A 27,730-nucleotide genomic window follows, 5' to 3' on the forward strand; every position below is an offset into this window, starting at 1 on the left:
CAAGTTGGTCACGAAAAGTTACATTTTTGGAGGTAAAGTCAATTTTTCGTGTGATTATGTTTTGCATTGACAGTTTTCTAAGGAAAATATAAAAATAAATGGAAAAAGGCAAACATAATCCACATTATTTACTTTGATCGTGTTGTGTTAAAGGAGAATGATATATATTACCTGTTTACAGTTTACTTTTTATTGTATACGGAATGTTGCTAGAAGCCATACCTATGTTTACGAATCATGTGATACCAAGACAAAATTTCATTACTAGTTAATGGTAATCTAGATATTATATATTAATTACATTAATTTTGTATTTTTGGACACAATGAAAATACAGAAATTTGGCCTTACCCCATCCAGATCAGAGTGGAAGTACAAAACCGTGCAAAGTATATAATTAATAATGAACCTCTAAACACAAGTAGTACATTTTTTTTATTATCTGACAAACTTAAGTAAAATAATTTTTAATCTTAACACGTTAAAACATTGCGTAGTTCAGCTATCATCTATATTTTGCTTAAAAAAAAATGTAAAATTCAATTTCAATTAATGCCCAAGTTTGACATCAAGATTTAAAGTTATTTTTTGATGAAATTTTGGTCACTTTTCAACTATTTAGAAGAGACCAGACTACTATGAGCCCTGTAATTACATTTTTTTGTCAAAGCAATGACGATCAAGTTGCTAAATTTTGCATGAGCACTTGTTTTTGACAGGGCTGAATACAATCAGAGAGAAAAATCTTTTCTACGTCCACCAGAACGTTTGATCATAAATGCTACAGTGTGAGTTCGGTCTAGTCTAGACTGTTTGTGTTAGCAGTGGATAACTGCGAAAACGTATGGAGTATGGACAAAAAAAAAAAAAAAAAAAAAATCTTAGCTTATAAAAGCTATGGTGAAACAAATACCGTATTTTTCACAAGAACAGGCAGCATGCAAAGAAAGAACAATATTTAAAACTAAAATCACCTCACATAAATACAGCAGAAAACAATCCCATATTCTAGAAGCAGTATGCTCCACGGATTTTGGAGAAAGTAAAAAGTCGCTTAGACAGGCAGGCAATACTGATTGAATCCAGAACGTTAGGAGTCTAAACATAGCAGGTAAGTTAAAAAATGAGAAGAGACCTAGAAAAGACGTCTCAACAACGTGGATATAATAGGGATGAGCGAAATAAAATTGAAAGAATATGATTTCTGGTCAGGTGGGTATAGAATTATTAACTCTGAAACAGAATATGGATTCACTGAAGTTACATTTATAATAAGAATTTTTGTCCTTTGCAACATCGAGGTTATGAAGGACAGAACGTACTAGGCCAAGGCTTGAATCCAATACAGTTGGGAGATGCGTAGACCATCATTTATAATCAACTTTAAAATATGTGGTGTCATAATGTTTATTTTGAATTAACAATAAATGCGTTCTCAATTTTGACCTCCAAAGGCTCAATACATTTTAGACAACCTGGTATACAGTATTCGTACATTCATATTCTTTGTCAATAAAACACAAATACTTTTAAAAAGTAATAACAGAAAGAGCGTGTAATTACAAATACGCGACATCATTGACTACACCAGAAATGTAGTATTGTAACTTCGTTCTGTCTTGATAATCTTGCGCCCGCTACATCATCAAGCTGGTATCTAGTGTTCCTATTCTTGCAAAATCTATTGTATTTTTTATTATTATTATTATTTCTTATGACTTCCTGCATGGCAACTTTTTTGTCAGCATTCAGATAGTTTACTTCTGTTATATATTATACATATTCTTTCTGTGACAGAAGCTAGGGATAATGCATTTCCGTGTGTGTATTCCGACGTAATTGGGAAGGTTCTAGATTTGATTTGGAGGGGGGGGGAATTTAAGCTCTGAAGTCCGTGAAGGCAGTGTCGGACTGGACGGGGTGGCAAGGCGGAGATTGCGCCTGCACCCACCCTCTTACGGTGCCCCTTTGTCATAATAAAATAGGTTTAGCGTTATTGAACTCCAAAAAAAAAAAAAAAAAGTTAAAATTTCCATTATTGTTTTTATACATATTATATCATAGAGTTATTGCAGGTTTGTGTAGTTTATTTAAAGGCTGTAAGCTGTCAAGTCGCCGTGCTCTCTTCGTTGCGAGTGCCAGCACTGCCAAATATCCTAGATGATATGCAGCAACTCGGTATGATCTAGTTTTATCACAAATGGCCTTGTGACTGCTATCTCTAGTTGCGTTATTTGACTGTGGTAGTATCATAGTACTAGCGTCGAGACTCAACGTAAGCAGCACCTGCATGTTCTCAGGTAGGAAAGTAGATATTAATTAAGGTAAGAATATTGTGTATTATTGCTTACAGTGTTATTTATACCGGTAATGTTTGGATGGAAACAAATGAGGTCACGAAAAAGTTAAAAGGCGTCAGACGTTTGGAGTAACACGATGGGCGAAACGTAAGTCTTTCAGCAATGTTTGGTAAGAATGAAGTTCTGCTTATGATATCAAGAAGTCAGTGTACTGCAGGAAATAAGTACATCCAGTGACTTTGATGGAAATACATCCAGAGCAAGAAGTTTACGAGACAAATGATAGAAATTCGAAATTCAAATGACGCAAGCTCTTTACACAGAGCTAGTTGAGCTTATAACACCAACTTCAAATTGCCTACAGTCCCCAAACATGGACTACTTAACGACGGCGGCGTGGGAAATGGTCCAAACATTAGTAACAGGTTTGAAGTCACTCAGAGAGAAATTTTCTCATCTATATGGAAACTTTAAAATGTTTTCCGAAAATTTTAAGAAAGAATTTGAAGAAAATTAACTTCATCTCAGGGTAAATACTGATTTTGCAACGAAAAGGATTCGGCGTAAAAAGCGCTTTTTGATTAAAACTGCTCTAAGACTCGTCTTTGCAAGAAGGCAGCCAGTGGAAAAAGTTCCAAATAGAAACCTTTTACAGAATTTGACACCGCTTTTACAAGTGTTGAGAAGAGGATTGCTCCAAGTGAACAACTAAAGAAAGATTGTGTTTGTTTGGATCAAAAGAGATTTAAAGAAATAAAGAAAAGTGGATTAGATGGAGCCCTGAAAACATTAGCACAAAATACAGGCGTGTGTAAAGAAACCCTGACACGCAAACTCAAACAATTTGCGATTCATTACAAAGATTACTTCAAGAATATGAAGGATGCTTGTACTTTAAAGTGGTTCCTGCCCAGCTGATTCTGGAGATGAAAACGCATGGGATGAAAACAAAACGAAATATCTGGATCAGCTGAATCCTCCCCCGGTGTAAAGAGGGTTGCATATACTGTGCGTTTACACTCTTGTATGAGCTTATTTAAAATGAAAGCACTTAAGCAATTTGTGTTGTATGTACAAATATGTTAGGGCTCTTCCAACTACCCAGGTAGTGTGTGAATGCTTATTTTCTAAGTTGAAGATCATTAAATCTAAACTGATTCGACTTTTGGGGCAAAGTCTGGTGGAAAATTTAATTCTCTTTAATACTGAATGTGTCCAGAATTTTCCTGTAGATTACGATGTCATTTCAAGCGAAATAGCAGAAAGCTCAAGAGATCTTAAACAGTTACTAATGCTGTGAAAATTAATATAGTCATACAATTGTAGGATACCTAATGATATTTATTCCCTCCTGTTTGTGCTGGAATATGCAGGCTGCTGCTAATTTATCTATCCTACATTCACATTTTTGTTGGCTGTAATATACTAGTCGTTTTGTGTGTGAACAAATTAAAAAGGCATTTTAAAGCAAAAATGTTTACATAAATTTGTCTATAAGGCACCCCTCTAAGTTTCCAACTCCAGTCCGACACTGCGTGAAGGGTTTTGTAATCAGAAGTGTACAAGAGAAAAATTATATGGAATATGTTCGGAGGATACCTTGATGATACGTTAACCGATTTAAGCCCTCCGGGTCGAAAACTGCCCACTTGTTTTGTTATTGCTAAAGCTTATATATTTGCCTCCCCGAGTCGTTTTCGACCCAGTATCATAATTAGCCAAGCGATCAGCAAAAAGAAATGGCACTAAATTTATCAAGAATAGGTCGAAAACTATCTGTTTTCCAAAATAAATCAAATACAAAACAATAAAGAGAAAAGAATATAAGGGTTAATTTACTAGATTAAATAGGAATCCTTAAATATGTAAGTGATAATCCAAGTTCAGTGCCTCATTCACAAAACCTCTCCTTTGACTTCTGTCATTAGCTAACTGGCAGTGACGTAACTAAGGGTAGAGGGGCAAACGGGGCATGTGCCCGGGGCGCAAAACTGGGCAATATTCATTTTCACTATAAGGCAAGGAAAGGAGCTTCACCAAACTAAAAATCATAAAAAAAAAAAAAAAGTACCTCAGAAACTGAACAGCACAGCAGCGAATCACCAACCAAAGGATCATATTCATAGAGCATAAGTTAGCTTCAAAGCTATCCTTTGAAGACATTGTAAAAATTTGCAGCCAAAAGAGCAAATTTAAGTTTTAATTCCAGTTTTTTGTATTTTCAGTTAACTTACATCGATTTAAGAGATTTGCAAAATGTCCGAGTATAATACTCGAGGCAACAGCTTGACTGTCATAATTATTCTGTTCTAAAGCAACAGACTGTTGATTCGTTATACACATATGCACATCCCAATATAATTCCAAAACCCTGTGATTTGCAGTTATTATGATAAGACTATAAAAATATGTCAAGCCTGGTTCTCAGATTATTTGGCAATCAAACACTAATTAGCTTGGTGTTTCATCTTGTATTAAAAATGAAATTATGTACTGCAATTTGGAATAAAGCTTTATCACTTAAAGAAGAAATGGATAGGAGAATTACTGTGTGATGCCAATATCAGGTATAGTCGGGGAGCGTTTTGGTTTGATTGGTCAGTGGGGAGGGGGGAGCTAAGGCAAATTCTTGTCTCGGGCGAAAACTAACTTAGTTGCGTTGCTAACAACCGGATCTAGTTTCCATTTTGTATTCTTATTGCTGCGAGATCCATCGTAATATTATCCTCCAATCTACACGTAGGGCTTCCTAATGTTCTTTTCTCGATTCGGTTTCCAGTGAAAATTTCGAAAGTGTTATTTTCTTCCATTCTGACTATATGATCTGCCCATTACCTATACTTAATGACCCTAACAATGTTAGGTTTCTGTCATTCTCTTATTCGACACTTTAATCTGTATTCCATTCTCGCCTCACCCTCCTCGAATTTCTTGAAATAAAAACTTCTCTGTTATCAGATGCTGATTATTATTACTATATTATTTTTAAGGCTAACCTCGTAATCGTTTCTGCCAGGTAGTAGTCAATATCAGTCAGCTCCTGTAAACGATCGAATATTAATTGTGCTAGACTTTCTTCTATCTACTAAAACGTGTTAAATTTCATCATGTGTTTTCCATTTGGTATGGCCCAAGTATATTTAAGAATGTCACGATGTAAAAGTTTCGTACTATTTACGATGTTTTTGGATGTTACACTTAGATAGTTAACAGTAATACGTATATTTGTTGTCAACCACTAACAGCAAATCAATACTAATTGTAATTGTCCTTTATTTGCAAGCCTAGTCTGTATACAAGTTGACAGAAACATCTGTCACTGAATATATATGAAAGCTCTCTAAAGACTTGACACCGCTTAAGTATAATTATTTCCGACCCTTAACTTTCAGACACGAACTACCCTAATTTGCCCTGAGGAAAAAAAAAAAAAAAAAAAAAAAAAAAACTTGACCTGTTCATGAGATCCGGAGGTTCAGCAGCAGACAGTTGGATGAATCGACGCCACAGAAAAAGAGAAAACAACTTCTGTGTCTAGAGTAGTAAAATAACTAATAACTCTCAACAGATGTTTTAATAGCTGTGTCGCAGTACCCTGTGGTACAGTTTCTGCCACCTATCTTCAGTATCATTCTCAACTTCATGTGCTAAAAGATGAGGTAAAAACTATCAAATCAAAGTAACTAGTTACATAGAATAACAGTATTTCACGAAAGATACAAGAGAGTGTCCTGAAGTTAATAAGACAGCAACTAGGAATTATATCTATATATATAAAAGAGAACGTACAAATCCTTTGTTAGCTCATCACGCTAATACGGCTGAACCAATTTCTTTTATTTTTGGGGGGTTATTAAGATTTGGACCCTAGATGGTTTTTATCATATCACTTTAATTTTCAATTACCAGTGTCTTGAGATAATTGACCATTCAAGTGTCCATAACGTAGAAATCATTTGTTAGCTCATCATAGCTAAATCTAACCGTATTTATATGCAACCCACATGACCGTGTCACTCGGCGGGTTAACATAAATGACAGGCGATATAATGTTAACATTTACTGCAATCTTCTATGGTTTTTATCATATCACTTGAAAGCGAAAAAGTAAAAATTATCTAAGTAACAAAGTTTATTGCGTTCCGGGGTGACCCCAGCGAAGCGGGGTGAACGCTGCTAGTTCAGTATAATTCTGAGATGCGTGTGGTTTTGAATTAAATTATGCATAGATAAAACCCGAAGTAGAAAATCTCAAAATGAATGGCGCAATATCAGCGATATTAATGTAGACAGGGCTGCTGTAATTAAATATACTGAAAAGAAGCCAAGAGTTCATGACACTAAAATAGACGAGTAAGAATCTGAGAAAACAATGAAATGAATGATTGATTTGATTTTGGGTTTAGGGTTTCTTTCACCAAGGAGGCTATATAAGACGTGAACCTACAGCTGAACGTGGGATCCGAACAGCTTGAGATCCCACCGGGAATCGAGCCCGGGTCTCCCACGCCAAAGACGAAACAATGAAATAAAAGAAGAAATATTTTTCTCAAATATACTCAACATTGCTAATTTAATAGTTTTAGCACCAAATCTAGTTATTTTTGCTCTATATCTGGAATTTTGGCTCTCAAATGATTAATCGACAAAGTATCTTCACCAGTAGCTCACATAGCCTGGGATCGAATTATACCATAACACCAGACTGGGTACCTCTAAAAACGGGTACACTTAATGAAACTTAATTATAAGAATTGATAATCTAGTTAGTCTTATACTTATGGTCTCAAGTTTTGACAGTTGCTGTGCATCTGTTCATAGACAGAGTCAAAAATTTTGATTTAGATTTTCTCAAAAAGCAACATAAGGAGAAAAGTACAAAGTGTATGACACTCCATTGAATAAAGTGAGTCATAGTGGCCAAACAAAGGGACTGTGAAATTTACACAATTGATGTGTACATTTGTGCTGGAAATGCCCAAAATAGTCAAAATATGTGAAGATGTAGAAAAAAGTTCGGTACACTTCGAAAAGAGGATGATGTAGGTCAGTACCCAATGACTGTGATGCTACAGGGTCAGTCTCATAAGGAAATTCTGTTTACTTAGTTATTAAGGTACTTCAAAGCCTATCTCCAGGATTTGGGCGAGTCTTCTGTAAAAGAAATAAGTCAGCTTATAAGGGATATTGTACAGAGAAGAGCAAGAGAGTACAGTCAACACTGAAAAATAACATGCCAATTAAGAATCCTCTGAAAGTGACAATGAAATAGTTATGTTTGGCAAAATATTAAGAGACACTTCACAAATTCAAGTAGCAAGAAAACGAAAATCATGATTTTAACAGGTTTGCCTCAATCATGGAGTGTATGTAATGCTTGGCTCAAACTATATGGTTCGTTCAGTAAAGAAGTTAATGCAACCCAAAAGTAACTTGTGTAGTCCAGAGCAGAAACTTGGAAAGAGTTTACCACAGGAAACTGTCGAAAGTACTACGGAATTTTATGAAAGTACTGAGGTAAGCAGTGTCATATCTGAATAAAGGCTTGTGTACCTATGAAGAATAGTAATGGACAGAAAATTTAAAGTTTGATGAGAACTGCTCTGTGCGATTTAATGGAGACATACGGAATTTAAAAAAAGAAAAAAAAAACTAATATGGTTATTCATTTTTCAAAATTTACAGAACTGACGTCTAAAATCGTATTCTGGCAGGTCAGAGTGGTACATATATTGTACGTGTATGCACCATTCAGCTAAACTTGAAACTTCTGACTGATAATGCAAAATTCGCTTCCACAACAATTTACAAAATAAGGACATATGAACACTGACTTGCAAAGCATCTTTGCAATCCAGCATCACTAGACTGTTACATAAGGTACTGTATATTATGCTGGGGAATTACGAAATCAGGACCATACTTGAGCAGGAGTTTGACGTAAGCATCCGACAGTGGATTTCTGTAGACAGATGTAACTTAAAAACATTACAGAAATCGACACATGAGCTCTATCACTTTTTTATGATAAGATGTCTGTGTTGATGAGTCATGACTTCGTTGCGAAACAATGAAATGCCTTTATGATGAACAGAGAAAATTTACGATAATCAAAGCTTGTTGTTTTCTGTAATTTTACAGAAAACTATATATTTGTGGAACAGGATGAGGAGCAAAGTTATTACTCAAGTAGTGGGCAAGCTACTGTTAAAACCATAGCATGTCACTTATGTTGTAACTTCGGAATGTCTCCAACACAACACTACGGCTGTATAGCTTGTGTTCTTGAGAAACCAGTTTAGACTTATCCTGCTTATTTGATGAATTTAGTGCTTAGTACAAGAACAAAAATAACTTTTTAAACTTTCGTTTTACATAAAGTTGATTTTGACAGAAACTAAATGGCATTTTGCTGCAACAGCTCATGGAAAGGGCCACTGTGATCGGGCTGGTGGCAGAGTTGGCACAGTAGAGAGGTTGGAAGCTCGAGCAAGTCTGCAGTATTCATACGATAACACATCTCTTACAACCTTGTAGCTTTTTGATTGGGCAGGAGCAAACTTTACTGGAGTGCATTTTACATTTGTCAATCAAGAAGAGTTTACCAAGTTAGTAACAATTTCACAAGATCACTTCAACATAGCACAATTCCTGGGATACGGAAATTTCACGCGTTCATTCCTACAACTTCAGATATTCCCAAATATTTTTGTCAAGGTTATTTTCTTTCGTATTGTTAGTTCAGTGGAACAGACACTCATCAAACTCGACAACAAGCTGGCAAAGACAGACATAAGTGGCGACTACCAGCTACAAAATATAGGAAAAAATAAAGACCAAGAAGTGAAAGTGACTTTTCCCTATACAGCTGTCCACCTCCATTTTTTGCATATTCTCAGACGCCAGACGTTCCCTGGATTCGTTCCATGGATGTTCTGTGTAAGCTGAACCTATGACTCCAACAGGCCAACTAGACATTTTACTTGACAAAGGTGTAGTCACGACCGAAAAAGACTAAACTTCACTCTGAACTAAGCTTTAAGCAGCATCCAGAGAAGATCTGAACTTCCAAATATGAATGGAAAACCTGGTCAAGTTCCTTTTTGACACTGTGGTATGTTATTAATTTGATTTTAATATATCTATTATAAAATAACTAAAATAATAATAATTGGTTACTTAGAAACGGGAATAACCTAACATACTGCGAATTTTTAAACTGTTTCATACATTGAATTAAAATATTTACGCAATCTCACTGACTTTATATAAATCGATAATCAAATGAACAAATGTTTCTAATATGTCAGTTCCTCTTCATATTTGTCCTTTATATTAAAAAAATAATTTATCCAAGTACTTTCACATCTTTGTCGATCCTCTATTGACATTACTTAGATGATTATTCTTATTTCAAATAAAATGTATTTTTCAATCAAAATGTTATTAGAACAGTCTAATTTTATTGCAGCACCAATCAAAATCTTTTAATACTGGTATAGAATATATGTGGAGTTTTTTAATTAACAAAATAATTTCTAACTTTACAACAGATAGAACTAAATAAAATCTTTGTAATTGTAATATTTTATCGAAAAGATATATTAAATGCGTATAACTCTTCTTTACAATTATTTCAAAATAAAACATATAAGGTAGAGTCAGATTAATTTTCTTCACAATTCATTCTACGGTTCATAGAGTTAGCGAAATGATTAATTATACATGCAACTATATCTTGAGGAGAAAATTAACGTAAATCGAATTTAGTGATATACTTTACAACATATGGGAACCGCCCACTACAAATAAAGTCATTCTACCCATAATTGATACTCTAGCTATTTGAAGGCTTAATTTTCCTATACTGTGTAGAACAAGCTGAAAGCTCAAGTTCTTGTTTTAACCGGTTTCAAAATTACATGCCCTTAAAATTCTGAAAATTCACCAAAAGTTACGTGAATGATGTTTGTTCGCTTGATATTTGAGGCTGAGCTAAGGATGTTGGTTAAGGTGTCATTTTAAAGCTTATGAAAAGAGCTTTCAGATGGTATATAATACTGTAATTCTACTAAGTTAAATTTTCTTTCTAAAAATCAGAATTTTGAAAAAATATTCCAAAACCTGTATGTACCCCAAAGTTTTATTTTGGAATCAGTATAGGACAAGAGTTTCCACTTCCAAACATGGACGTGAACATCGCGTTAATTAAGAACTAATTTTAAAAATCGCAATAGAAATAAGATATGACAAACGTCGTTAGATAACTCTTTTGCAACAGTAATTTTCTATTTAATTTTATATATTTTAAAATAATTAATATAGTTCTGCATCTAGGTCACTAATTAGTTAGTATTAAGTCACAAAGTTAAGTTAGATTAGTAGGAATACTACCACTTTGAATAGCGTTAAGTAGTCTAGATGTTATATTATGATAATTTGTTTAGCTAGGTAGGGCAAAGGTTATTGATAGCATTCCATATTCCAAGAAGATACATTTTATAAATGAAATACTTATTTCGCCTTAAAAGGGTTAGATAAAACGGATGATTCAATTTAGAATTGGAGTTGTTTGGTTAGTCTCTAACATAAACAAATCCCATACGTTGAAGTGGGCAATTCTCATGTTTACACAGTTGAAACCTCTCTAGCGTCAAAAATTGGGAAAGAATTGGGTAGAGGACATACTGTATGTGAAGTTTCAAAGCCAAGAGGGCATGAAATTTTCTTGCGGTTACAAATGTTGAGATTTTATCTTCGAAGTTAACTACCATTTTTCAAAAGTGGCTGACTTTAAAAGTAAAATCTGAATATAACTGACTTAATCTCTGTGGCAGTTTTGAACTGAGCAATTGTCAGTAAGTTGCGAAAATAACATTATTTCGTGTCTGGACAGTTATACCTATATAAAATATTTCTGGTTCAGGAGAATTTCAATTCTGTTATTAAACAGCATTTAAATACAGATTTGCTGACATTAAATAAACGCGTAGTGTGGATTATTTTTGTGAATTTTGCAGTTAGTTATTTTCGACATTACTGTTCCCAACCAACGTTCTATTGCAGTTTGAAGATAACGCGTACACCAACTTTGGAATTAGTCTCCGGAATTCGATTTCGCAGAGATAGAGTTTAGTGCAATTTCTGTTTTGATTCTTCAGTGACCTAAGTTTTACCGCTTGAAATGTTTCACAGGTACCTACTTTCGAAACTATCACCGGTTACCTATATGCATCGTAAGCTGTTTGCATTACATAATGGTTATTAAGATAAAAATGTTTTGTGGTCACGTAACCTAACTTTAAAATTCTAGAAGAAAAGGGTCTTTGTAACTAGAATTCTCCGTTTCTATGAAACCGAATCTAAATAATGCATACAAAAGTAAAGTATTCCGATACATTTTAAATCATATTTAATGTATCAGATTATCTTAAATTAGTATGGAGCAATAATAAAATACAGACAGTTCTTACGAAATTTTTATCGCAATTCTCTTTTACCTGAATTACCATCTTTATCGTTACTAACGTACAGCAGAACATTTTCTCACTGATTTTCTCTTTTTGATTTCTGATCAAAGAATAGTTACTTTGCATGATGCTTACTGAATAAGTAATTCATTTTTTGTAGTATTTAATGCATATAATGTCAGGTGTGATGAATAATTAATAGAATAATACTGAACAGGATATATAGTTCTTTAAGTCTATTTACGACTGTGGTATCAATTATGGGTAGAATGATTTTATATGTAGTGGGCGGTTCCCATATGTTGTAAAGTATATCACTAAAATCGATTTACGTTAATTTTCTCCTCAAGATATAGTTGCATGTATAATTAATCATTTCGCTAACTCTATGAACCGTAGAATGAATTGTGAAGAAAATTAATCTGACTCTACCTTATATGTTTTATTTTGAAATAATTGTAAAGAAGAGTTATACGCATTTAACATATCTTTTCGATAAAATATTACAATTACAAAGATTTTATTTAGTTCTATCTGTTGTAAAGTTAGAAATTATTTTGTTAATTAAAAAACTCCACATATATTCTATACCAGTATTAAATGATTTAAATAGAGTACCAGTATAAATAGAGGATTCACAAAGATATGAAAGTACTTGGATAAATTACTTTTTTAATATAAAGAACAAATATGAAGAGGAACTGACATATTAGAAACATTTGTTCATTTGATTATCGATTTATATAAAGTCAGTGAGATTGCGTAAATATTTTAATTCAATGAATGAAACAGTTTAAAAATTCGCAGTATGTTAGGTTATTCCCGTTTCTAAGTAACCAATTATTATTATTTTAGTTATTTTATAATAGATATATTAAAATCAAATTAATAACATACCACAGTGTCAAAAAGGAACTTGACCAGGTTTTCCATTCATATTTGGAAGTTCAGATCTTCTCTGGATGCTGCTTAAAGCTTAGTTCAGAGTGAAGTTTAGTCTTTTTTGGTCGTGACTACACCTTTGTCAAATAAAATGTATAGTTGGCCTGTTGGAGTCATAGGTTCAGCTTACACAGAACATCCATGGAACGAATCCAGGGAACGTCTGGCATCTGAGAATATGCAAAAAAAAAAAAAAAAAAAAATGGAGGTGGACAGCTATATAGGGAAAAGTCACTTTCACTTCTTGGTCTTTATTTTTTCCTATATTTTGTAGCTGGTAGTCGCCACTTATGTCTGTCTTTGCCAGCTTGTTGTCGAGTTTGATGAGTGTCTGTTTTACTGAATATCTGAAGTTGTAGGAATGAACGCGTGAAATTTCCGTGTCCCATGAATTGTGCTCTGTTGAAGTGATCTTGTGAAATTGTTGCTAACTCGGTAAACTCTTCTTGACTGACAAATATAAAATGCACTCCAGTAAAGTTTCCTCCCGCCCAGTCAAAAAGCTACAAGGTTGTAAGAGGTGTGTTATCATATGAATGCTGCAGACTTGCTCGGGCTTCCAGGCTCTCGACTGTGCCAACTCTGCTACCAGCCCGATCACAGGGGCCCTTTCCATGAGCTGTTGCAGCAAAATGCCATTTAGTCTTTGCCAAAATCAACTTTATGTAAAACACAAGTTCAAAAAGTTATTTGCACTAAGCACTAAATTCATCAAATAAGCAGGATAGGTCTAAACTGATTTCTCAAGAACACAAACGTAGCGTTGGAGACATTCCGAAGTTACAACATAAGTGACATGCTATGGTTTTAACAGTGGCTTGCCCACTACTTCAGTAATAACTTTGCTCCTCATCCTGTTCCACAAATGTATAGTTTTCTGTAAAATTATAGAAAACAACAAGCTTTGATTATCCTAAGTTTTCTCTGATGTTCATCATAAAGGCATTTCATTGTTTCGCAACGAAGTCATGACTCATCAACACAGACATCTTATCACAAAAAAGTGATAGAGCTCATGTGTCGATTTGTGTAATGTTTCTAAGTTACAACTGTCTACAGAAATCCACTGTCGGAAAGTTACGTTTTCCACTATGCTTACGTCAAACTCCTGCTCAAGTATGGCCTGATTTTGTAATTACTCAGCATAATATACAGTACCTTATGTAACAGTCTAGTGATGCTGGATTGCAAAGAAGCTTTGCAAGTCAAGTGCATACATCCTTATTTTGTAAATTGTTGTGGAAGCGGACTTTGCATGTTGTCAGAAGTTTCAAGTTTAGCTGAATGGTGCATACACGTACAATATATGTACCACTCTGACCTGCCAGAATACGATTTTAGACGTCAGTTCTGTAAATTTTGAAAAATGAATAACCATATTAGTTTTTTTTTTTTTCTTTCTTTTTTTAAATTCCGTATGTCTCCATTAAATCGCACAGAGCAAGTCTCATCAAACTTTAAATTTTCTGTCCATTACTATTCTTCATAGGTACACAAGCCTTTATTCAGATATGACACTGCTTACCTCAGTACTTTCATAAAATTCCGTAGTACTTTCGACAGTTTCCTATGGTAAACATTTTCCGGGTTTCTGCTCTGGACTACACAAGTTACTTTTGGGTTGCAGTTCCTTCTTTGCTTGACGAATCATATAGTTTGAGCCATTGAACTCACGCATTTGCATGATTCAGGCAAACCTGTTAAAATCATAATTTTTCGTTTTTTGCTATTTGAATTTGTGAAGTGTCTCTTAATATTTTGCAAAACATAACTATCTCATTGTCACTATCAGAGGATTCTTAATTGGCATGTTATTTTTCAGTGTTGACTATAGTTTCTTGCTCTTCTCTGTACAATATCTCTTATAAGCTGACTTATTTCTTTTACAGAAGACTCGCCCAAATCCTGAAGATAGTTATTAAGGTCTTTCAAAGCCTAAGTAAACACAGTTTCTTTATGAGATTGACTCTGTAGCATCTCAGTCATTGGATACTGATGTACATCCTCCTCTTTTCTACGTGTACCGTACTTTTTTCTACAGCTTCACATATTTTGACTATCTTGCTTTCCAGCACAAATGTACACATCGGTTGTGTAAATTTCACAGTCCCTTTGTTTGGCCGCTATGATTCACTTTATTCAATGGAGTGTCACACACTTTGTACTTTTCTCCATTTATATTGCTTTTTGAGAAAATCTGAATCAAAATTTTTGATTTTTTTCGGAAACAAAAATTTAAATTATTATATACCATCCAAAAGCTCTTTTCATATGCTTTAAAATAATACCGTAATAAACGTTGTAGATTCTTTGTTAGCAGCAGATGCCAATGGAACAAATGTCACTCGCACAATTTTTGGTAAATTTTGAGAACTTTGGGGTCTGTTATTTCGAAACCGCTTTACATATCAAACCTGAAATATCAGGATTTGTCATTTTCCAGTGGTACCAAGAACTGTACCAAATTTCATCAAAATCTGGGAGGGTAAGGTAGAATTTGTTTGAAAATTGTGTTGATTTGATATAGGAATTGCTTCGTTTCCTTTGAAGGTGCAATTCGCAGCTACTACAAATAATGCTCAAGGAGGCTGGTGTGAAATTTAGGAATGAATGCCTTACTCTTTGTCGGTTAAATATAGCATATTCCGGAGTAATTTTACCTCACAATCTGGTAATGCTAATGTTAGAAGGAAAACCATTAAATACTTAGTACATAAATACAGGTCATTGTAATGTATCGTTTTAAAATGTTCTTCAAAATAAAATATTATTAAGAACACATTATTAATAGCGTGTTTCCTTCTAGATGACTCCATCAACTGTAATTTTGCTAGTAAACTCTATATTTTACCCTCATATTAACCGAAAATGAAGGGAAAAATTTTAATAAGTATAATCAATTTCCCACTATAACTGTCATTGAGTTTATCTTATAACGCAGTGGCGGTCCTTGAGAGAGGTCACATCGGTAATAATTTAAATTTTATCGTTACAAGCTATGGGGGAAAAGCTTCATACAGTTTCAAAAAGCTACTGGAACTGGAACATCAATACATTAAGTACGCTTTCTCTTATCTTGTAATGATAAAGCTGAATTTTTACCGATATGACTTTCCTCAATAGCCGCCACTAGTATAACGTATTTAGCCCGAGTGTTTATGAAAGAAAAACGTGTAAAGAATACACAATTGAAATTACGCTATGAAAATAATTCAAAGAATATTTCTGGAGCAAAATCAAAAATAAATTTGCTTTTTTAAAGTGTTATCTTTGTTAAATGTTTAATTTTTGTATAAATCACATCTTGTTTAATAATATATCATTAAGCTTTCAGTGATATTTTTTGCAGGTTTTGAAACTACATAAAATTGAGTTATCACATGACAGACACTTTGTGTTGAAAAGAGACGCACTGAAGAATCTGCTTGAGATTATAGTTTTCATTGGAATGGAGATAAAGATGGCTGTGAAAAATATGTATAGGTTTTAGGATCGTGTTAGTTAAGTGGTGTGACTTTTATTTCATTGATTTGATATAAAGAAAATGCGTTTAACACAAACACAAAATTGAAACTTTTTTTTTTCTGTGTTAATACTTATAAGTAGTATTAGTATTAATCTCTATCCTGTAAGGATATTGATTGTAATAATCAAAAAAGTTAGTTTTATTTTAATATTTCTGGTAAGTTAGTGAAGTTCTCTTCCGGAAATGTGTTTACTCGTCTTTAGAAATAGACAAGGATAGTTGATGTGAAGAATATAGGGTTGTCAAATGACATATCCAGTATCTGCATGGGCTTATTTTCATGTTTTCCCATCTGAAAGTAAAGCTTTATGCAGTAACCATATTACCATGTCAGGAGTCTTTACAGTATTTCATTCGATATATTATTATATGCAATGTAGTAACAAAGGCAGAAACGAGTCTTTAAGTTCTTTCGTCAGTGGCGATGCTATTGTAGGGAAGGTCTCTCGTCTCAGTTGGTCTGCATTCCCTCCGGCTTTCAACGTACAAATGTCATAGCTAAGAATAATAAGTATAAGAATATCATTGCAATTAACGCTTTTAAGTTGGAGTATATTTCTCGCGTATACTTTCCATCCTATTACACAATTATGACACAAAAATAAAAATAAAATTTCGTCATTGTGAACGCACAAGTTATTTTGAAGCCCGTTCATTGTTCCTGTACTTCTTAAGAACTTTTCTAACGTTGTTCGCGGAGGAACACATACGTTTATGTTCCTTGTAATTAATTTGAGATGCTATAAAGTCAGAAGGGGAAGAAATTCTAGCATTAAGTGTATTTGTTAAGCCGTGATTTAAGATAAACTTTGCTGTAAAAGACTGAAAAGATAATTTTCTACACCCAGTCCATTAAAAGGTATCCTTTAAACTTTGGTCAAAGATTCCTCGATTTTTTTTAAAAAAAAAAGTAATAGTGCGTAGTTCTACGCATACATAAAATGTGGATAATAAATAATGAGTTGGAAGGTAATAATCTGGAATTTACTGGCCATAGAAGGAATTCAGTATATTGGTCAAAAGTAGTTAAATTTGAGAAATAGAAATTATAATTATCAGAAGAAAAACAGATTTCTTAAAAAAAATAATAATAAAAAAAAAAGGAAAAAAAGTCGTTTCTGAAAATTTTGTACAGCTAAAATGTAAACAATTGATTGTAATATATACCAGTATCAGACAAAACAAAATTGCTAAGTGTACATGTATATAAAATGAAACCAACCAAGTATAGGAACAGATAGTTTCACAGATAGAGGCTCTGAACCCTACTTCTATTGTTGCCATATACAATTAATAAATACACATTATACATAGCTTCAGTATGATTTTAGAAGTGTGTATAATACATGCTGCCAGAATTATAAACAATGTGTATTGTTATTGTTACATGTTGAATCTTGTCGTAGTACCCAAATATATATAATATAGAGTTTTAAAATGCTGTTGTGTTTGCAGTACATAAGTATTATGTAGCAGCAATTATGTATTACAGTACTGGTATTATTTTGTCAAGTAATTTAATATAAGAAGTAAATATAGATGGTTTGATTCTAGTGCAAGATTTTTTTTTTTTAATTGTTTTGAGTTTGTATCTGTAAAATATCAGATATTACTAGGAAAAAGAAGTGAAATGGTATGTATCTCCAGTACTGTAATTGGTGGAATTTTCACAATATGCCATTCACGCTTAGCCAAAAAGTGAGTAACTGCCATAGTATGACGTTAGTGTAACTGAAATAGCGTTTATATTACATCGTTATATTCCTATATGCCATTAATGGTACGTAGTAGTGTTCTTAGTAATATTTTACTATCACTAAAACCGTATGTTTTTTTTACGTTCAGATGTGACCGTTAGTTACGTACTAAAATATGTACGACATAACTTTAAAATAATGACCTTGTGTTACAACTTTTTCATTATAGACTTGAAAAATCAAGCATATTTTAAAGTGGTTATATATTCAGACCATGTTTGTAATGAAAAATGTGAAGTGTGTAGTGTAGATACCTTAGTTTAGTAAATGTTGAAAGTTTTACTTGATCATCTCACTCAATTTCGCCATCCATACCTCCATAAGAAAGACAGTAGTTGTACTGAATTACCTACATGTATCTTTTTATGTTGTCCACGAGCATAAGGAGAAACATTTGAGAGCAATCGTATTGTCTTAGGAGTCGTTTTCAGTTTTATATATATATAAAGCAAAAAGCGATATTAAAATTGTGAACATATAAACCGCTAAGAACCTAGGAAGTACTATAAAACAGACTGGCTTGACCATGTTATTTTCAGCTGAGAGCAACATATCCAGAATTCTTGCCACTTTGTTTCATAGTACTTGGCAGTGGCGTGCAGTGACTTTTCACACAGGGGACTAGGTTCGAAGAGAATGTGTGCTGTAGTAGAGATCCTGACTAGTATTGTTGACACCAAACAACACAATTTGTTTCTGTAAACGCTTCTTCTACCAAGCCTCTTTCTTTCAAGAAATGGATAATTTCACTCATAGTTTTATTTGAAAAATCTAAGGGTCTGTAAACCTATATTAATTCACTCCGCAAATTGTTAAAATTAAAAGAAAAAAAAAAAAACTCCCGTAACTTGATTTAAGGGTCAAAAACAAGCAATCAGGAAATCGAGATTTCAAGCACTGAAAATTCTTTAAATCTAACAGCTTAAGAAATTGTAACTCACTGAGATCTTGATATCTCACCTCCATTTGTCCAATTACAGTATCAAAAATGTCATTGTAAAGACGCACATATTTGTTTTTTCGGATCTGTTTAGTCATCTACTTTACGTCTTTTATTAGAAGGTTCCCGTTTTCATCTAATTCTACTTTTCTATAAGTCTCTTCAAAATCGTTCCTTGCATTTCTAAGTTGAGATACCATCTTTAGTACTTTTTGGATGCAATATTTCACATCCAAGGTTTTACTTTAAAGAATGTTGAATAGTATATCCGTGCGCGAAGAAAAAAAAAAAAAAACTGAAAACGTTTAGTACATATGCAAAATCGAAATCCTTCAATGATAACACACACATTTTTTGTAGTCATGAAAGCTAAGGTGTCCCAATGATCTGAATCTTCTACAATGTTCTCAGAACACCGTAAGAGTTATATTTGATTTTCATTTACTACATTCACAATTCTGGAATTGTAATTCCATCTTATATTGGCAACCGTTGAAAATCGCTTTGCGTTACAGCGTTTCGATGAATATGAAAAGAAATTTGGAATGCCACTTGTTCTAAAAAACAAAAAAAAATATTTTACATTCCCTGATGTGATTAACAGACTGTGGAACAACGAGATTGAGTCTGTGAGCATAGCAGTGTATGGTGAGTGCACTCAAACACCTTTTCACAAAAGATTGTAAACCGTTCAAATGTCCAGAAAATGTGGCAGCTCCATCCATAGCCTAGTGCTACAAGCTTTTGCTTACAATTAAAGTGAGAGAGAACTTGGAAAGCATGCTCACTTAGAGCAGTCTCAGTACAATCACTAGTAACATTTGCAAAACAAATAAATATTTCATGAACATTGCCGTCTTTCACGTACCGATTGAATGTTGAGATGTCTTTGCAATGTCCGTAGTTTTGTCCAACATTATTGCTGTAAAAAGTGTATTGTTTATTTCTGACTTAATTTTATCTAGAATTACTTACCAACACATTTGATAATATAATTCTGAATTCTGTTTGATGTTCCTTTAAACACTCCCGTACTGTAAAGATGACAAGTCAACATGGGCGCCCGAACGAGAGGGCAGGGTGGGGCCCGGGCCTTCCTCTGGCTCACGAAAATGTATACGTAATATAGCAAACCATGTATATTAAATACCAGACGCAACATAGCAACCATGGAGATGGGCCCCTCCCTAGAAAATTTTCTTCGGGCGCACCTGCAAGTCCATTTAGTGTCGTACTTAGAAAGTAACTGAATTACTTCAATATAGTTTCCCTAATTGATAGAATCTTCCTGTTCGTTATGACCTCTAAATGCTAACTCTTGTTTAGTCATAAAACAAGAGGAATAAATCAATCTGTTCATTAGTTCTCGGTTTGAATCAACTTCTACATTGCTTGCTCAATTGAAAATAAATTCTGGTTCTCCCAAAAGTTTTCAATTTAGTTATTGTGGACAGGTGTGAATAACACTTTTCGTGGCGCAACTTGGGTTTGTGAAAATTGTTCATGTCACAAAAGCCATCATTATTCAACACGTCCTTTCTTATGTAGAACAGAATACAAGGCTAGCAATATATAGTTTATTTCTTGTCTTACATGCAGTTAACTACTTTGAAGAAGCAAAATAATCCGTTTTGATATTATGTATATAATCTTTCATTTTTGTCTGAATAGAAATGCTTGGAGTTGTTCTACACTGGTTATTATTTGTTGGTTTTCTTGAAAATTAAGGAATCCAAATGATACCATGAATAATTGGTCCAGAATACAAAACTGAAACGGCCGATCCCCACCCCTACTGTCCCCTGTACCAATTGAAGTAATATCACTGCTTGCGCCATCACTTTGCTGCAAGGAACTCGATTTCTCGGACGAGTCCTCTTCCATACTTTATTCTTCGAGTCATTTTCAAAATATATTGATAATCTAAAAAGTTCATACTTCACTAGATCTCTTAAAGTGTCCAGATTAATACTGTAAATTTAATTGCGTTAAAACTATTAACTCTAAAAAGCAAACGAGAATTAAATTCGCTTACGACAGAACGCCCGTGCTTAGAGCTTAGGCAACATAATATGAGGACTAGCTGGCTGGACCCTGTTCCCTTCTCCGAGAAAAGCCGATTAAAACCCGAGCATTTCCGATCTCCACTTCGCTGTCGCACCCAGCACACGGGCGCTGACTGAAGTTATGTCAGAACAATTAATTTAGTCTTATTTTACGAAAATAGAGAAATACAAACAATGTTTTCGTTTACTTTGGTATATATTTATCACAAAATACTTTAATTAAAATGCCAGGGGATTAGCCTAGTCCCCTTGACGACACGCCGCTGGTACTTGGTATGTTTTACATGGTTATGTGGAAATTTTGATATTGCCTTTCGTATTAGTTACTCTGTATACATACAAAAGTACACACATGTAAGATCGCGTAAATTTAACTGCAAGTGGCTGTTTAAGGGCAAAATTCGACAGTTTTATTTCAAGTTATTTTGGGATAGTTAATGAAAAAGCCACGCCGAGCTTGAAGTAACAAGAAGAATAAATTGATTTAATCGATACACTGGCAGTCGTGTTTTAATGTCACAAAAAGGCAAGAAAGAAGAAATACGAGCTAAATTTTCATTTAAGTTCAGAACTAGGTACAAGTTAGAGGGAGTGAAATACTTCCAAAACAAATAACTGAATTCAGTTACATAAAATGCGACTCATATATGAAACTGCGAACTTTTTATATATATATATATATATATAAGTGGAGCAAGTAAATGTTCAGGTTCATAATAATCACACCTTTTTAAATATATATATATAATATAGTGTAATGTGTATGAGTAAAGTATGCATTATAATTCGTTAGTTGCAATCAAATTATCGTGTAAGTTGAATAAAATACTTTCGTTTATTAACTTGTGAATTAGTGAAAAAGAAAATGCAGTTTTCCGAGACTTAAATGAATATGTTTCTAATGATGCAAGGGTAAAAAAGTTATTTTCACTTATTTACTTTGATTATAATGTGAATCATAAAAATACATTTTCTTGTAATAATCGTAAGTAGTACCAGTTCCAATGACCTACTGTACAGTAAAAAAATTGTTTATATATTTAAAATGTTTAAACATTTAAACTGTAAACTCATCCCTCGCAATTTGATTAATGGGCGGAGCAGTGAGAATGTCGCTGTCAACACCAATAGAAGCAACAGCTTTACAGCTGCACCGCATGGTGTTACTACTGTCGGAAGTAAACGTGAGTTCCCATTTTTTCCAATAGAGATACAGTTGTATATCCTAACAACGATAGTGGATGTAGTATAATAATTTAAACACACTTTATTCAAAAGTTTCGTAATACGAGAGTGGCTAGACAAAAAGGTTCCCTAGGGTGACAAATATAAAGAAGATACAGTGACCTTGGAACATTTATTGCCGTAGATACACCACTTTTCAACGTATTCACCGCCGGAATTCAGATATTTATCATTCTGTGGGATCAACTTTTGTATTCCCATGTCGTAAAAGTCAGCCACCTGGGAGTGGAACCAGTATATGACAATCTGTCTGCATTTGTTTATCACTATCAAAATGCTTACCGGACAGGCATTTCTTAAGGTATAAGACGACATGAAAATCACTCTGAACAAGGTCTGGGCTATACGGTGGGTTGTAAAACGTCCCAGAGAAACGATTGCAGAAGACCAGTTGTCATCAGCTGTATAGCCTGGATCTTGCTCCGAGTGATTTTCGTGTCTCGTTACACCTCAAGAAATAGCTGTCCGTAATCATTTTCATAATGATGAACAATTGCAGACAGACTGGTTCTACTCCTACGCGGCTGAATTTTTACGACATAGGAATACAAGAGCTGATCGCATAGTATGATATTTATTGCCACAGTTCCGGTGGTGATTATGTTGAAAAGTAGTGTTACATGTGCAGTATTTGTGGTAGTAAATGTTTCAAGGTCAGTGTCTCTTCTTTGTTGTGTCTACCGCCTCAAGAAAACTAACTTCCTAGATGCGCCTCATAAAGTGAAGCTAGAATCTACTGCATTGCGGGATTTGTAGCTTCGCATTCGTTGAAGGAATGGATTCTTCAGAAAATCAAAGGCTTCATTGGTATAACATATTTGGCAACCCTATATAGCAAGTATTCAACAAAGAACTAGAAAAAGATAAATAAGTGTATGTATGATAGTGAGTGGAGATTTCTTAGTGTGTAAGTGTGCTTTAATTAATTGAATATGTGTGTAAATATATTGAAAAACGAAATGTGAGCAGTACAAATTACGATAAATTGGATGATATAATAGATTATTAATATTAATAATAAGACTCTAATGTATTTCTCCTAAAGTACAACTTTAATATTTTCACTTTCTGTTGATTTCGAAATATAGTTCTTGTACACTAAAATTTTATTGTATATGATGATATATTTATATATATTGGCTCTGTATAATTAAATGTAGACACATTGTAATAATTGGCTCAGTAAAACTAATCAAGTATTTATCACAGAAAGGGCATTTTGGTGCTTAGTATTTTTGCCTTTGGTAAATTTGATTATTTTTTTTAAATATAAATGTACCAGAGAAGAGCAAGCAATATTGCCAACTGTTGGGTTATATTGAATGTATTGTAATGCGTGTATATAGGAATAGGATAATTTTGTAATTATATATTCGAAATTATTTATTCGAGAGGTACTTAATATTGTTGACAGTGGGTGAGGTCTGTGGATGTCTCTCAAAATATAATTTGAAATAGCAAGCACATTAATAACTCGGGACAACGAACTAGTTTATTGTTTTAATGTTTTATCTTCCCGTACAAGGAGATGAAACGAATTTCATGTTTTTGTGTGAATGATTACCGTGTGCTGAAATATTTATAATCAATATTAACCCTCAGAAATATAAGATAAAATAAGAAATTTTGATTTTATAAATCATGTTTAATGTAATCTTCCAAAGTACTGCTTTAGTTCCTACTGTATCAAGAAAAAACTATGGTGGCGACATATCTGTTGTTTGGGATCTGGATGTAATTAAGGTAAATGAAATTTTAAACCTATGAATTGAGCGGACTATAATATTACTGGATACCAATAATGCTTTCGGTAGTTATCACCGATTTTTCTGTGCTTTTATAAAGAAAAATAGAAGGATGTACTACCAGTAGAGAGCGTACTTAGTTGGTTGCACAGATGCATTCAAAAGTGATGTTCGTTACATCATAGTTTTTCACCACTATTTACGAAACGAATGTACCAATTTCAGTAGAATTAATTGACAGATTTAATACAATCTGACTTATTTTATATTAAGTCATAAATTCGTTTAGATACTTTTAGAGATGTCAGTTTGAACGTGACACATAAAATATGACTCATCTCAACCAGATGCTATATCAGAGGTACACAAGAGATACAATAGACTACGAAGTGTAGTGAGCACTGCAGTCGACGATATGTTTAATACACAGATGTTATACTATTCTAGTTTTAAGGATCTGATCATGTTTCTGCTTTATATTCACTCACTACGCGTGAGAATATGGATATAAAGTAAATCCAGTACTCTTTAATTCTGAAAAGAGTAGTGCTGACAAGAATTTACTGGTAGGTTTAAGTCGTAAATATTTCTACATAAATCAAAATGAAGTCATCTGTGAGTTACTATATGTACAAATGGAGTGAAGTGTTTTTTGTCTTTTTCCGTACAAGTTTTGTAAGTGCTTTCTCGTGAGTCTTTTTTTTATTATTATTATTTGCAAAATATAGTCGGAAAATAAAGCAACGTTGTATGTACTGAGTGGCATTCAAGCCATTTATATTCCCCTAAAATTTTAAAATTATGTGTGGATTTGTGGCTTGTGGTTATAGAGATGCTATTGCTTTCCCAAATGGGCTTGGAACAAAGCACAGTTTTAGAAATACGCTTTTTTTTTTTTTTTTTTTTTTTTTTTTTTTTTTTTTTTTTTTTTTTAAATCGCAAGTCATAATTCATTAAACCAACTAAGAGTGTAGTTAAGAACTCAGGCAGGTGTTAGTAGAAACAAAATTACATTTAAAACTCGTGTTTGTAGCGCGAAAAATCAGTCTCTGCGATACAGAATTATTACTAAATTGTGGTATGAGATAGCTGGACATAGGTACTATGAAAAAAGCATCGGACATAATACCATGATTATAGGTAAGTAAGTGTTCGATTTCCACAGAGGAGCATTTGGCTTTGGATGACATTAATGATGGATCTTTTCTGAGAAAATACCATCATTATTTCCATTATTACTGATAAAGTATGATTTACCACCTTCAGGTTGTTTCAAGTTTTCATCAGATTTAGTTATAATTTTCCACTTGCTTTGGAATAGCTGTTATTCCTAAGGTACATCGACATTGAGAAAAGAGGACGGTTTGTATTTATTTTTTTCTTTCTTGGAAAATAATTTTACAGTAACATGTACACAATATATAAGAGATGAAAACATTCAGAAAGTATGCAGATATATATAGCTGACTTATGATTATAAAAATATTCCCTAAGAAGAAACTATATGTTTAAAAAGACATTATACTTAACGGATAGGACCCAGCTATATTTATAATACCTTCATGACATAAACGTTATCAAAAACCTGGTATTTACGAATTCCGAAAGTTTGAGAATTCGGAAATTTGTATCCGACACTTGGCAACAGTGAAATTATTTCATTGGATTTAACGAAGAAATAAATAGACAGATAAAAAGTTGGATTATGCTTGTTCTTCTTGGACGCTTTGTAAATAATTGTGCAGTAGAAGAGTAATTAAAAAAAAAAAAAACAGTAAAATGAGATGCCTAAGGCAAAATAGTATACTACAAGGAACGCACTTAAAGGGGCAGCTGCATAGGATGCTTTCTTCAAGTAGTTAAAAAGAGGCCTTATATCCTGTCCTGTTTGTAATGTTGATTATCCTAGTTATGCTGTAATGTGTTGTGTATCCTCTAGATTGCAGGAAAAGGAAACTCATTAACATATTTTGAAGTGGTTAATGGAAATCTTGATATCAGTGACATACATGTTAGCTGTTGATTTTTTTTAACATTCATACCAATGGATGTATGTAAAACATACAAGGGCCATATAACAATGATAATCGTAGTTGTTTTCTATAGATGATACATATATTTAAGTAGAGTATTTTGCTGTTTTCTAAAGATATAGCTAGTTTGTTGAAACAGGTAGATATATATATATATAAGTACAGTATATTAGCGATATACTTTATATGACATTTTTCATTGTTATATGAAAAACAAGAGAACACTAGGGGGACTTTAAAAAATCAAACCGTGTAGTACAAATTAACAAATTATCTATGTTATTACTTGTACTGTTAGCAAATAATCAACAAGTTAGAATATTATGTTATTAATTTTTTCTTCTCCCTGCTGAGTTTCTTCTTATATGTTATGGAAGCTTAGCAATGTTGATCAATTTCTTTTTGTTACTTCTTAATAGGTATTTTTACCTGTTAAAATGTGGTATCTTGTGTGAAATAAGTTTTTTTTTTTTTTTAATTATAATTTTAATTTGTATTTCATGACATGTTGCGATGTATTTGGTTTTGAAGCATGTAAAGCATCATGATTAATATATATAAAAGGGATAAAATTTTCCTGTTTATTGGTTTTTAATGTAAACATATTTTGGTGCTGAAAAAAAAATATATTATTGAGGCATATTGTTAATGAATTAGTGGGTTTGTGCATATCTTCGAAGTCGTGAGCTCAAACCTTATAGTCGAAACGAATAAAAGTGAAATGTGTTGCTTTCACTAAGTGCTTTACGTGTTAAGTCCGTTATGTATGTAATAAATGAAAAAGAAGATTGTTATAAATTTTTTAAAAAATTGCAGAACTACCAGTAGCTGCACAAATCTTATTTCAAATGGCATGGAGTATATAAGTACACTCTGCTGTCAAATAATAATTTCAGTACCGCTTAGCGGTTTAATGTAGTTCTTCATACTTCACTAAAAAAAATACCTGTGATAGTGATTTTCTATTACGAAATGGAATATTAAATGCTTTGTAGAGACAACATAAAATAAACAACTGTCTCATGGTACTTGAGCTTTTTCATTTTTCACCTCTTATCAGATAAGAATAGTATTACTACTCATATGTAAGTGTTATGATTTTTTTTTTTTTCTTGTCGTTGCAGTCATAGTTCTTTTGTGGCCTCCAATCAAATTTACGAAAGAAAATTTGAAGACAGCCTCTTCAGAGAGTAAATTCATTATCTTATGAACAGAACGTAAGACTGTTTTTACGACTACAGCACGGGCTTCTTTGCCGGGAACATGGAAACGCGAACCCCCAAAAAATTTTGTGTAGAAGAGGAACACATGAATGTTATGAATGTTATATCTGTTGTTAGGGTAGCAGCATTACGTTATATATGTAATTATATGAAACTTATTTTCTGATGAGTTGTCTTGTAAATGCCGTAGTATGACGAAAGTAAAACAAGAAAGGCAGATAAATGCTGCAGTTAATGGATAGCATTAAAACATATACGTAATTACTATGTCAGAACAAAGATGCTGAATGCCAATGGTCAGAAAAAAAAAAAGAAACGAAAAGTTGTCAGATCATAATTTGTGCAGACTGAGGTGAAATCCCACTGAAAATACAAAGAAAAATAGGGGACAAGTTAGATACTGAATTTTTTAAAAAATAGGGAAGTAAGAGCAGATTTGTTGGAAATTTCGAAGTAGAGTATTTACATAAGTTACGAGAAAGT

At 33.2% G+C, this 27,730-nt stretch overlaps 1 protein-coding gene across 2 annotated transcripts in view; it reads left to right on the plus strand.

Moving 5' to 3' along the window:
* Stat92E (Signal transducer and transcription activator Stat92E) overlaps nucleotides 1-27,052 on the plus strand; it is a 110,976-nt gene extending 83,924 nt beyond the window's left edge. For both annotated transcript variants that reach the window (XM_081735911.1, XM_081735913.1), the window contains one exon: nucleotides 16,062-27,052. Coding sequence is in view for 1 of the 2 variants with exons in the window: in XM_081735913.1 (XP_081592039.1) it covers nucleotides 16,062-16,068 (7 nt within the window). In the remaining variant the exon portion in view is untranslated. The remainder of the gene's footprint in view (nucleotides 1-16,061) is intronic.
* The last annotated feature ends 678 nt before the right edge of the window (nucleotides 27,053-27,730 follow it).

This window comes from Thermobia domestica, chromosome 13, assembly GCF_964235325.1.
Source record: "Thermobia domestica chromosome 13, izTheDome1.hap1.1, whole genome shotgun sequence".
NCBI classification, from domain to species: Eukaryota; Metazoa; Arthropoda; class Insecta; order Zygentoma; family Lepismatidae; genus Thermobia; species Thermobia domestica.